General features: G+C 34.7%; 1 protein-coding gene and 1 long non-coding RNA gene across 5 annotated transcripts in view; one reads left to right on the top strand and one right to left on the bottom strand.

Annotated features, from left to right (window-relative positions):
• The window catches only part of LOC136036330 (uncharacterized), a 350,999-nt gene extending 348,424 nt beyond the window's left edge, over positions 1 to 2,575 (top strand). The window contains exon 3 of the long non-coding RNA XR_010619702.1: positions 1,578 to 2,575. This is a non-coding gene — a long non-coding RNA (uncharacterized LOC136036330). The remainder of the gene's footprint in view (positions 1 to 1,577) is intronic.
• The window catches only part of LOC136036326 (TATA-box-binding protein-like), a 166,796-nt gene that overhangs the window by 111,960 nt on the left and 40,825 nt on the right, over positions 1 to 14,011 (bottom strand). Inside the window, exon 5 of one of the 4 annotated variants that reach the window (XM_065718481.1) lies at positions 8,460 to 8,560. The exons of the other annotated variants lie outside the window; for them this stretch is intronic. Within the exon in view, the coding sequence (XP_065574553.1) occupies positions 8,460 to 8,560 (101 nt within the window). The remainder of the gene's footprint in view (positions 1 to 8,459; positions 8,561 to 14,011) is intronic. 4 annotated transcript variants of the gene reach the window in all.

Raw genomic sequence — 14,011 nt, 5'->3', positions numbered from 1 at the left:
TCAAGTGAAAGCAAGGAGTAGCATTGAAACTTAAAACGAACAGAGATTATTACGCATATGAGGGGTTCTAAAAATACTTTAGCATAAAGAGTGAGGTATTTAGGAGGAGATAAATACCTCGCCCTTAATGCTAAAGTATTTTTAGTAATTTAACTATTCATTCTACGGCCTTTCTGATTCAGAGGTCATTCTTAGAGAATTGGGACAAAGCTTACGATTTAGTGTAAAGAGCGAGGCATTAACGAGGGCACAAACCCCATCTTATACATAATAAAAATATAAGAATATAAAAGTTTTTTACGCAAGTTAATTCTTAAGTTACGTATATTTTTTACTTATAAAAACCTTCATTAAAAAATAAAAGTTCTAGTTGCCTTTTTAAGTAACCGAAAAAATCGAGGGCAACTAGGCCTCCATCCCCACCCCTTATTTCTCAAAATAGTCTGATCAAAACTAAGAGAAGGCCATTTAGCCAAAAAAAGAATTAATATACAAATTTCATTTTAGTAATTTATGTGCGGAGAGTCAAAATCAAACATGCATTAATTCAAAAACGTTCAGAAATTAAATAAAAAAAATAGTTTGTTTAACTGAAAGTAAGGAGCGACATTAAAACTTAAAACGAACATAAATTACTTCGTATATGAAATAGTTTGTCCCCTCCGCAATCCCTCGCTCTTTACGCTAAAGTTTAACTCTTTGCCACAATTCTACTTTTTAAAACAATTAAAAGCTGTCTAACATAGTAAATTTGGTGGAAATTGGCATCGGAGCGAAGCCACGATGCCAATTTCTAATATTCATTTTCCGTCTACTTCCATATAGCATGATTTAATGCATGTGTTTTATTCCCATTCACTACCCAATTTATATGGATTAGGTAGTTTTATCCCACTAGTTCTGTCGAATTAAAAATTTGGTGATTTAAGTTCTTCATTTGGCTGGAACAGAAGATTCCACATCTTTGAAAATGAAACTTTAATTTAATGGCTGAGATTATTCAATGAATGTATGGAAATACATTTACAAAAGCCTGTCAATAATAGGCTTTTCCAATAGTTTCTAATAAGGAGCAGCAGCTTGATTCTCTGCCATTTATATGCGAAAAAATTATTTAATAGTCAATAAAATATTTTCAAATAGTGGAGGTGGATCTTTGATTTTCACTGAGGGTGTCAACAAGAGCATCGCCGGGAATGTAGTATAAGTCCCTTCTCTAAAATCATTGCATCCTATAAGCCTTTCCTCTATCCATCAAAATGTTTATTGAAACATCTCTTGTTATTTGAAACTATATCTTTAGGAGACTACCCTACTGTCTTGTATGCAATAATTGTTTCTTACTGATCATCATTTATTACTGATTAGCTCTGTGCTCAATTGTTTTACTAGCTTTATGCTTCACCCTCCTTCCTCCCTTATATGTTGCTGTCTACTTCCCCCTCCTGTTTCTCACATCTGTTTTTCTCTACTTCCTCTTTTGTGGTTTTGCTTGTGTTTTGCAATTTGGCTCAAAGTCATATATGGAACTCACTTTTTGCCTTCTGTTTCTATTACTATCTACTTATCACTTTTAGTTTTGAAGCGGAAATATCTCCCAATTTGTATATGTTTGAAAATGCTGAATCAAAGATCTTTAAAGGATGGGTCCAAAAAATAAAACCCAATGGAGAAGTTACAATTTATGGTGAGTTTTCTTCTTTTTTTTTTGTCTGTGTGCTATTTAATATTTTTCACTTATCTGTACTTCAGTTTTTTGACTATAAAAAGGGAACTAAATATTTCAATTTCCAACCAAATGAGAACTCCTATTACTAAATTTGCAATATAGCTTACAAACCTTGCCTCGGGGCTTTGGGAGACCGCAGCAATCCCAGAGGCATTGCTGTATGATAAAAAAGTATTCTAAGTTATTTGTCTATTTCAAAGTTTCAATCAAATACATTTCGGTAAAACAGGGCGAAGGAGAGGGGTTGATTTCCCTCCAGTCACTATTGACTCTTAAAAATGGAACTTAACTGTAAAATTCCAATCAAATGATTCCCCTCCGATATTTTCACACCGACTGCCTCCATAAGGACTTTAGGATCTGGGGGGATGTTCTTATAAAAAAAGCAAACAATATGAATTTTCACTTTATTTTGAAACGAAATACGAAGTAAATAGAAAACTGAAATACACTTTCAATTAGTTAAGCCAAAGCTGTGGACTTTCTTGAAAAAAAAATAGATATAAGATCTTTGGACATTTTTGAACAAAACAAAATTCGATCGGGGGAATTGGGAAAAAGAGGGTGTGCGGAGAGGGGGGCTGTTTGCCCTTCGATACCTTTTGACTCAAAAAGGATCCCAAAGAATTAGCCTCCTCCAAAGTTTCTGTAATCATCATGAAACATGAAATAACCCGGAATTACTACTTACAACTCTTTCCTCTCAACGGTTCTGGGTATTTTTCAAACCCAAAGGCACCGTTATATGATCTTTTGACTTCTAAGAAAAAATTACTATCTCCAAATTTCAACTCAGTATATGTGAGAAAGAGAGGGCTTTGGGAAGAGCTATTTGCCCACCTATTGTTTTTATGCTCTTGTTGACACCCTCAGTGAAAATCAAAGATCCACCTCCACTATTTGAAAATATTTTATTGACTATTAAATAATTTTTTCGCATATAAATGGCAGAGAATCAAGCTGCTGCTCCTTATTAGAAACTATTGGAAAAGCCTATTATTGACAGGCTTTTGTAAATGTATTTCCATACATTCATTGAATAATCTCAGCCATTAAATTAAAGTTTCATTTTCAAAGATGTGGAATCTTCTGTTCCAGCCAAATGAAGAACTTAAATCACCAAATTTTTAATTCGACAGAACTAGTGGGATAAAACTACCTAATCCATATAAATTGGGTAGTGAATGGGAATAAAACACATGCATTAAATCATGCTATATGGAAGTAGACGGAAAATGAATATTAGAAATTGGCATCGTGGCTTCGCTACGATGCCAATTTCCACCAAATTTTCTATGTTCGACAGCTTTTAATTGTTTTAAAAAGTAGAATTGTGGCAAAGAGTTAAACTTTAGCGTAAAGAGCGAGGGATTGCGGAGGGGACAAACTATTTCATATACGAAGTAATTTATGTTCGTTTTAAGTTTTAATGTCGCTCCTTACTTTCAGTTAAACAAACTATTTTTTTTATTTAATTTCTGAACGTTTTTGAATTAATGCATGTTTGATTTTGACTCTCCGCACATAAATTACTAAAATGAAATTTGTATATTAATTCTTTTTTTGGCTAAATGGCCTTCTCTTAGTTTTGATCAGACTATTTTGAGAAATAAGGGGTGGGGATGGAGGCCTAGTTGCCCTCGATTTTTTCGGTTACTTAAAAAGGCAACTAGAACTTTTATTTTTTAATGAAGGTTTTCATAAGTAAAAAATATACGTAACTTAAGAATTAACTTACGTAAAAAACTTTTATATTCTTATATTTTTATTATGTATAAGAGGGGGTTTGTGCCCTCGTTAATGCCTCGCTCTTTACACTAAATCGTAAGCTTTGTCCCAATTCTCTAAGAATGACCTCTGAATCAGAAAGGCCGTAGAATGAATAGTTGAAATTACTAAAAATACTTTAGCATTAAGGGCGAGGTATTTATCTCCTCCTAAATACCTCACTCTTTATGCTAAAGTATTTTTAGAACCCCTCATATGCGTAATAATCTCTGTTCGTTTTAAGTTTCAATGCTACTCCTTGCTTTCACTTGAAAAAACGTTTTCATGTTTATTTTTTGTAATAATGCTAGAAAATTCTGCGCCCTTTTCATTGAATTTTTCTTCCCCCATGACATATTCCTCCAAGGAAAGATCCTCCCACAAATGCCCCGTCAACCCCAAACCAAAAAATCCCCCTGAAAACGTATGTACACTTCCCAATAACCATTACTATATGCAAAGACTTGTCAAAGTTTGTAACTTGCAGCCCCTCCCCCAGGGATTGTGGGGAAGTAAGTAATTCCCAAAGACATAGTTATTATGGTTTTAGACAATGCGGAACAAAATGGCTATCTCAAAATTTTGATCTGTTGACTTTGGGGAAATAATGAGCGTGGGAGGGGGCCTAGGTGCCCTCTAATTTTTTTTGATATCTTAAAAAAGGCACTAGAACTTTTCATTTTCATTATAATGAGCCCTCTTGCGACATTCTAGGATCACTTGGTCGATATGATGACCCCTGGAAGAAAAAAAAGAAATCGTGATTTGTCTTCTGGCAAAAAATACAAAATTCCACATTTTTGTAGATAGGAGCTTGAAATTTTTGCTACTAGGTTCTCTGATGCGTCAAATGCGATGGTGTGATTTTCGGTAAGATTCTATGATTTTAGGGGTTATTTCCCCCTATTTTCTAAAATAAGGCAAATTCTCTCAGGCTCGAAACTTTTGATGACAAAGACTAAATTTGATGAAACTTATATATTTAGAATCAGCATGAAAAGTCAATATTTTTGATGCATCTCTTAGCATCAAAATTCTGTTTTTTAGAGTTTCATTTACTATTGAGCCGGGTCGCTCCTTACTATAGTTCGTTACCACGAACTGTTTGATTAAACCGCAATTCATTCATTCAAAGTACTTCAGCAGCATGCAGTAATTAGTTTAAACTCAACAATCAAATTGAAGATTGACAAGTGAAATAAAATCAGTTATATTCTAGGCCTACGGCGTATGCTATAAGCAAATTTCTTATAGAATAAATGGATTTAATTAAGTTAAAGAAAATGTTGTATTATCTTATGATAATGTTAAAGTCACTCGTTAAAATAAAACAAAATATAATGTTTAATGTATCCAAGGCACTCCTAAGACCTGAAAATGGATGTTAGGTCAAACATGCTATCCAAATATATTAATTATTAATGTCAATTCAGCTCAAACTCAAAATAATCATACAGTTTCAAAAATTACTTTGATTTTTATTGCGTAAGCCATTAGTCGGTTATGATAAAAGAGAAGATGCATATTAGAAAAGGTATGAAAAGAGCAGTTTATCGTCATCTTACGCCTTTTAAATTGCAGTGCATTTGACACCAAGAAGTAGATGGGATCATTTTTTAATTCAAACGAGCAGTCAATTTACGTTGTTAGTAGATTATGCTGCATTCGACTGAGAACTTTTTACAATTGAGGAATTGATACAATCGAATTTCCTCTTAAAAAAAGAATATACAAAATTCTACAAAGTCAAATCTTACTTTTAAACTAAATAAAAAGCAGAAAGCTATGTCTTACAATATTCTGATTAAAAGAATTAGACATTTCATTTACTTTCGGCTCAGAAAATAAATGAGGCCTGTGTATAAAAGAACAAGCGGAGTTATTAAAGTGCAGTTGTTAATTCACAAAGATCGAGTAAAAAGACACTGAAAAAGATTATCATTTACCGCAAGATACAATGTATTGCAATGCCACTTAAAGTAAAGGCGATATACCTGAATTGAATAAAGGGAAAAAAAGTTAATAGAACCTGTAATATCAGAGGAAGGTTGGTAACTCAAAAAACAAATTCCATAACTTGGACTTATATCCCAATATTGTCACATAGAATAACAAAAAAACATTTAAATCAGAACTAAGTATGATTTTCAGCTCCAACACATGAATTCAGGGTGGCGAACGTTTCGTTTGCCTAACCAACCGGTCTCGCTACTTTTGACCATTGCGCTTACGCACTTTCTATATTTTAGAAATTGTACATGTTACGTGGGTACATGCAATACATGAGTACATGTATACATGTTTCATGTTAGTAGTCTTTTAAAATTCCCCTTTTTGAACTTTTGTCTTCGTTATTAATGTGGGAAAGACCAACAGCTCTTTGCTTTACAGGCAAAGAGCTAATGTGGCAAAAAATAAAGCTAAGACCCTAATCCCAAAGAGTTTCAACCCTTGTTGTTCAAGACGGAAAAAGGGACAAAAGGTCAAGAGGGGCAGAGAGAGAAGAAATTTCGTTAATATTCCCATATACAGATGCATATTAGAAAAGGTATGAAAAGAAAGTGTCTTCAAGACTAAAACAAAAAGAAACAAGTGCTGAGAGTTCATATGGCACTTGTGACGAGGTCGGAAGGACCAAGAGCCAAGAGCTCATAAGGTATAAGCTCTAGCAAAATTGTAAGAATCACTAGACTGCTTTAAAACTAAAATCAGAGGCTCCTTGGACTTGTGCTTATTCTTTCCGCCAAGTTTCATCCTGATCTCTCCACCTTAAACGTTTTCCAAGATTACCGGTCCCCCCCCCCTAGTGACACTGTATCCCGTAGGAATTCAAAATAAGAGATTTGAGTTTCGAGGTCCTTCTAAATATGAAGTTTCATTAAGATACGATCACTCTTTCGTAAGTTAAAAATACCTCTATTTTTAACTTTCTAATCCTATTAGATCGTTTTTAATCCTATTAATTTAGATCCTATCAATCCTATTTAAGAAATTGTATTTTTTTAGAACTAACTCTCTCCCCCCCCCAACTCCCCAAAAGAGAGCAGATCCGTTCCGGTTATATCAATCCCGTATCTAGGACTTGTGCTTATTCTTCCCAAAAAGTTTCATCCCGATCCCTCCACTCTAAGCGTTTTCCAAGATTTTAGGTCCTCCCCACAACTCCCCCTAATGTCACCAGATCCGGTCGGGATTTAAAATAAGAGCTCTGAGACACGATATCCTTCCAAATATCAAATTTAATTAAGATCTGATCACTCCTTTGTAAGTTAAAAACACCTCATTTTTTCTAATTTTTCAGAATTAACCCTCCCCCCAACTCTCCCAAAGCGAGCAGATCTGTTCTGGTTATGTCAATCATGTATCTAGGACTTGTGCTTGTTTTTCCCACCAAGTTTCATCCCGATCCCTCCACTCTAAGCGTTTTCCAAAATTTTAGGTTCCCGCCCCCTCCGACTCCCCCCCAATGTCTTCGGATCTGGTCGGGAATTAAAATAAGAGCTCTGAGACACGATATTCGTCCAAACATCTAATTTCATAAAGATCTTATTACCTGTTCGTAAGTTAAAAATACTTCATTTTTTCTATTTTTTCCGAATTAATGGCCCCTCCACTCCCCCCCTCCAGATGGTCAAATTAGGAAAAACGACTATTTCTAATTTAATTTGGCCTGGTCCCTGATACGCCTGCCAAATTTCATCGTCCTAGCTTACCTGGAAGTGCTTAAAGTAGCGAAACCGGGACAGACCGACAGAACTTGCGATCGCTATATTTCACTCGGTTGATACCAAATGCAATAAAAAGAGATAGCCTACACAAGGATAGATTCCAAAATTGATAACATTACAGGAGATCAGAAATGGATTGACATTTAGCCATAGAGATAACCATAAAGAAACTAAGTGAGGTTGTATGCAAAATAATGACCAATAAATAATGGCAACATAGGAAGTATGTTCAAAATACTTGAAATTGTTGTTTCAAAGTAAAATACAGAGTTGGGACAGCTCTTCTCAAGGTGGGAAGTACTCTAGTAAAGCTGACTAATAAAGTCAGAATTAGATTTTGGTAAAAATATCAAGATGCAAAATGCAAAATGTGAAGTTTTGAAATAGCCCTTTTTATTAAAGTAAAGATTTAGAAATTAACTGTAAAACAACCCCACATCCTTTGTACGTTTAGGCTTTGAAAGGAGATTGAGAAACAACCGTTTCCTTGCTTATGTACGTCTGTCGACCGGAATGATTTGGCATAATAAAATATAATGCATTTTAATTCATTATTTAACATAAATAAAACGGCTCTGTTCAAGGAGATTATATACTCTAGTAAAGCTGACTAATTAAGTTAGAATTTGATTTTGGTAAAAATATCAAGATGCAAAATACAAAATGTGAAGTTTTCAAATAGCCCTTTTTATTAAGGTAAAGATGTAGAAATTAATCATAAAACAACCCTACATCCTTTGTACGTGCAGGCTTTGAAAGGAAATTGAGAAACAACCGCTTCCTTGCTTATGTAGTCTGTCGTCTGGAATAATTTGGTTGACCTATGGTATAAAAGACACACTTTATGGGATCGAACAACTTTCATATTTAAATTGCTGGACTGGTCCTTTTTACTTAGGAGTATCTTGGGATACTGCAAATTTTTAAGTCTCTTACAGTTTGTAATTGTGATATTGCATTCATTTTCTGCTGTGGGACGTATATTCCCATCGGTGTATATAATGCCAGACCTTGTACTGTTGTGTGTTGAGCTAATAAAAATTATCATATTATACCAAACCTATTTATATAAAATTATTTAAGTTTCTCGGTTTTGCCCAGTCGGTCACCTCAGATAATTATGCCAACACCATTAGTCATGCTGTTTATCAAGGCCTATGAATTCTAGATAAAATCAAGTATTTAAACATTCAAGGTCATTGTACTAGTGCCATTAATTCAATATATGCAGTTACCTGAAATTCTTGAACCAAATAGGTACGCACTCTATACATATTTGAAACTCCGTATCGTAGGTGGCAATAATATTCTTAATTTTGAAATTTAAGAATTTTACCTGTAAATGAAAGAGCGAATAATTAATCGTGACACTTTAAAACGAACAATAAAATCAAGCATATAAGACTCAAAAACAAACAAATAAACAGAGTGTTAACTTATCCAACGGAAATAAAAGACATCCACCGGTCAGGTTGTCACTCTCCATGGCATTAGAAGTTAGAAATACCGACCATGACCTCTCTACTTTTTTAAGGACAGCCCTGACTCCAACAAAAATTTAACCCAATGTATCCGGTTTTCAACTGAAGTTACTTCCCTCAATTTGAACTATACTATAGTTATAGTTTTGATTCTTGAAGATTATGGTACTATTGCTTTTGTTGAATAATACTAAATTGGACTCCACCTGAAAAGCATAATGCAAAAGTATGTGTTTAAAGCATAACACAAAAATAACTTGTGTCTGCAAATTCAAAAAAAGAATTTCTACTCTTTTCATGTCTTCTCAATCCCGCTTTTAAAGAACCTGTCTATTGTTTGAAAATCAAAGACACTCAAAGGACAAAGTTCAAAGTAATTTCACATCCTCAAAGTTTTGAGTCAAGTCTGATCAAGGCTTTCCGTAACTTCAAACTTAGCACCACTACTTTGCAACGAATTTTAGTTTCTATGCTCTGCAATAGGAAAGTTTCAATGGTGTAATTTACTAATATAAGCTAACTAATGTCGCTACTACTACAACTATTGCTGCTACATAAGCACTATATCCAAGATATCACTTAATATTAACTATAGTAAGAAGCGACCCTGCTCAATAGTAACCAAAACTCTAAAAAACAGAATTTTAATACCAATAGCTACATCAAAAGAATTGAATTTTAATGTTGATTTTAAATATATAAGTTTCATAAAGTTTAGTCTTACCCATCAAAAGTTACGAGCCTGAGAAAATTTGCCTTATTTTAGAAAACATGGGGAAGCACCCCATAAAAGTCATAGAATCTTGATGAAATTCACACCATCAGATTTAAAGTATCAAAGAACCCTTATGCAGAAGTTTCAAGCTCCTATCTTAAAAAATGTGGAATTTTGTATTTTTTGCCAGAAGGCAGATCACGGATGTGTTTATTTGTTTTTTTTCGTTTTTTGTTGTTTTTTTTATCCCCAGGGGTGCTCACATAGAACCAGTGGTCCTAGAATGTTAAGAGAGGCCTCATTCTAACGGAGATGAAAAGTTCTAGTGCCCTTTTTAACTGACCAAAAAATTGGAGGGCACATAGGCCCTCTACCACGCTAATTATTTTCCCGAAGTCAACGGATCAAAATTCTGAGAAAGTCATTATTCAACACAGTCAAAAAACCTTATGACTATGTATATGGGGACGACTTACTCCCCCTCAGCCCCCGTGGGAGGGACTACAAGTTACAAACTTTGACCAGTGCTTACATGTAGTAATGGTTACTGGGAAGTGTAAAGATGTTTTCAGCGGGATTTTTTGATTGGGGGGAAGGGGTTGAGAAGAGGGGATATGTTGGGGGAGCTTTCTATGGAGGAATTTGTCATGGGGAAAGAAACTTTCCATGAACGGAGTGCAGGATTTTCTAGCATTATATTAAACAAAAACAATGAAAAAATAAATATGAAAAAAAATTTCAACTGAAAGTAAGGAGCAGTATTAAAACTTAAAACGAACAAAAATTATTACACATATGAGGGGTTCACCTCCTCCTAGTACCTCGCTCTTAATTTTTTAATGCTAAATGATTTTTAGTAATTTCGACTATTTATTCTAAGGCCATTGTGATTCAGAGGTCATTCTTAAGAAATTGGGACAAAATTTAAGCTTTAGTGTACAGAGCTAGGGGGGTAAACCCCCTCATATACGTAATAAAAACATACGAATACAGAAGTTCGTTGCGTAAGCTAACTCGTAAGTAACACATATCTTTTACTAATAAAAACGCTCGTAAAAAATTAAAAGTTCTAGTTGACTTTTTAACTAACCAAAAAATTGGAGAGCAACTTGGCCTCCTCCCGCTCCTTTTTTCTCAGAATCATTCGATCAAAACTATGAGAAAGCCATTTAGCCAAAAAAAATCGAAGTTTTGTTTTAATTATTCATCTGCGGAGAGCCAAAATCAAAACATGCATTAATTAAAAAACGTTCAGAAATCAAACAAAAAAAAGTTTTTAACTGAAAGTAAGGAGCGACATTAAAACTTAAAACGAACAGAAATTGCTTCTTATGTGAAAGGGGCTGCTCCCTCCTCAACGCCCCGCTCTTTACACTAAGATGTTTTACTGTTTTAAAAAGTAGAGTTGAGAGAAAGAGTCAAACTTTAGCGTATTAAATAAAAAAAATACAAGTTTTTTTTAGCTGAAATTAAGGAGCGACATTAAAACTTAAAACGAACAGAAATTACTTCGTATATGAAAGGGGCTGCTTCCTCATCAACGCCCCGCTCTTTACGCTAAAGTTTTTTACTGTTTTAAAAAGTAGAGTTGAGAGAAAGAGTCAAACTTTAGTGTAAAGAGCGGGGAGTTGATGAGGAAGCAGCCCCTTTCATATGCGAAGTAATTTCTGTTTTAATGTCGCTCCTTACTTTCAGCTAAAAAACTTATTTTTTTTAATTTAATTTCTGAACATCTTTGAATCAATGGATGTTTTGATTTTGGCTCTCCGCAGAGGAATAATTAAACCGAAATTTGCATATTTTTTATTTTTTTTGGCTAAATGGCTTCCTCATAGTTTTGATCGAATGATTTTGATAAAAAAAGGAGCGGGGGAGGTGGCCTAGTTGCCCTCCGATTTTTTGGTTACTTAAAAAGGCAACTAGAACTTAGGTAGCGAACTTTTGTTTCCTCATGTTTTTATTACATATATGAGGGCGTTCACCCGCTCTTAACACTAAAGCTTAAATTTTGTCCCAATTCATTAAGAATGACCCCTGAATCACAAAAGCCGTAGAATAAATAGTTGAAATTACTAAAAATACTTTAGCGTAAAGAGCGAGGTATTAGGATGAGGTGAGCCCCTCATATGCGTAACAATTTCTGTTTGTTTTAAGTTTTAATGCTGCTCCTTACTTCCAGTTGAAAAAACTTTTTATATTTATTTACCCAAAGGCATAGTTATAAGATTTTTTGACTACGTTGAATAAAATGGCTATCTCAGAATTAAGATCCGTTGACTTTGGGAAAATAATTAGCGTGGGAGCGCCTAGGTGGCTTTCAATTTTTTTGGTCACTGAAAAAGGGCACTAGAACTTTTTATTTCCGTTAGAATGAGCCCTCTCAAAACATTCTAGAACCACTGGATCGATACGGTCACCCCAGGGAAAAAAACAAAAAAAAAACAAAGAAACAAATAAACACGCATCCGTGATCTGCCTTTGACATTCTATGACTTTTAGGGGTTGTTTCCCCCTATTTTCTAAAATAAGGCAAATTTTCTCAGGCTCGTAACTTTTGATGGGTAAGACTAAACTTAATGAAACTTATATAATTAAAATCAGCATTAAAATAAGATTCTTTTGATGAAGCCATTGGTATCGAAATGCCATTTTTTAGAGTTTTGGTCGCTCCTTACTACTGTTCGTTATCACGAACTGTTTGAAAGAGTGGGGCATTGAGGAAGGAACAGCCCCTTCGTTACACTAAGTAATTTCTGTTCGTTTTAAGTTTTAATGTCACTCCTTACTTTCAGTTAATTAAAACTTTTTTTTGTTTAATTGTCAATAAGAGGAGTTAGCGATTGCTCAGGAGTGACTAAAAGTATCAAGTTGAAGCTTTCAGAGCTGCTATATTAACTACTTACACTCTTACTATTTAACTAAATCAGAAAGGCATAATTGCATTCAGGTTGTCAAAATAACATTGATACTACGTCTAAGGAACAGAAAGAAGTTTTAAGTTTTAATTTTTACAACGCTGCCTAATTAAAGAACGATGTCACATTGTACAATTTTTGGTTTATAGCAACAAGACCAGATCACTGGGCACAGTGCTCGGAGTCATTGAGGGGATGCGAGGGGTTGATTACTCCATTTTACTATAGGTACCTGGGTAGTTTTAGGTTGGCTTCAGGTACCCGGTCAGTTGTAGTTTGGGAGCAGGTTCACAGGCAGCTGTAGGTTTGCTGCACCTACAGGTTGGCTTTTGTAGGTTGGCTGCAGGTACCCAGGCTGTGGCCAATTGGCTGCAGATATTCGGACTACAGCTAGTTTGGCTGCAGGTTCCTGGTGAGCTGCCAGATTAGAGGCATAAGTATGTTGCAGGATTAGAAAGATATGTGTGTTGGAAGATAAATATGAAGGGTTGGAAACTTCAATAGTGCACTGCGATAGGGCCTGTCACGGTAGGGATAGAGCTGTCATGGGACATTTGGAGGGGATACCACAAGTAAAATTTAACAGTTGTACATGCTGTTACGTTTGCTAACACTGTTGCTAGTTCTGTTAATATTATTACGAATACAACACTGAGCTACTGCTACTACTTCTTATACTACCGCCAATAGTGCTATGATACTAGTACTATTAAGGCTAAATCAATGAAGGTGGAAATTTGAGAGAATACTATAGGATATTTTAACTAAATCAAAAGACACTATGAACATTCAATTTGTCAAAAGAGGGTACATAAAAAAAGAAGGATTGGGTATTTAATTGGAACTTTCAGCGAATGCTCAAAGAGGAAGATCAAGTGCCTGCTACTACTAATAACAGCACTACCACTGCTACAATTACAACTTTTCCTTCTAATACTTAACTCCTATTTCTATTGTAACAACTTGTTAGGCTACGAGCATTAGGATAAAAATTTCAAGAGCTATTTGAATGTTCTTGCTGTCTAGAGAACACGTCAGTAATGTTATAGCACTAGCTCATAGTATTAAGTTAAAACTTCGAGGACTTGTGAAATGGATTTCAACTGACTAGCACGCAATATGTTAATACTATTTGTGCTATTATAACTAGTGCTATTCCTATAAATGCAAATACTAGTGCTACTAATACTACCACAACTACTGCTACTGTCATTACCATTATTAATAAAACAGCTACTACTACTGTTACAACTAAAACTAACGTTACTAATATTAATTCTATTCCTACTACTACTACTGCTGCTTCTACTACTACTATTGCTGCTGCTCCTACTATTGCTAATATTACTGCTGGTACTACTGCTTTTATTGCTAAGGCTAAGGGTATTGCAAAAAAATAGGGAGATATTGAACCTGTTTTTAACTAAATCTAAACAAACTATGCTTTCACAGTCTGTTATAAGGACAAATCAGCAATTCTTCAGCAAAGGTTGATGTTATTTAGTTCTAACTTTCAGTGTGTGATGTGTTGAAGGGATTTTGAAGAAACCCAAGAGTAGTATGCAAAGCCTGCTACTGATATTAGTGCTGCTACAGTAACTGTTGCAACAACACAAGCTAATGGTATTAAGCTGAAGCTCAAGAGCACCTTAAATTATTCAGCTGAACCTTTAAGG

This window comes from Artemia franciscana, chromosome 15 (assembly GCF_032884065.1).
Source record: "Artemia franciscana chromosome 15, ASM3288406v1, whole genome shotgun sequence".
NCBI lineage: Eukaryota > Metazoa > Arthropoda > Branchiopoda > Anostraca > Artemiidae > Artemia > Artemia franciscana.
The sequence above is the reverse complement of the archived record's forward strand: the minus strand, read 5'-3'. Positions and strand labels throughout refer to the sequence as shown.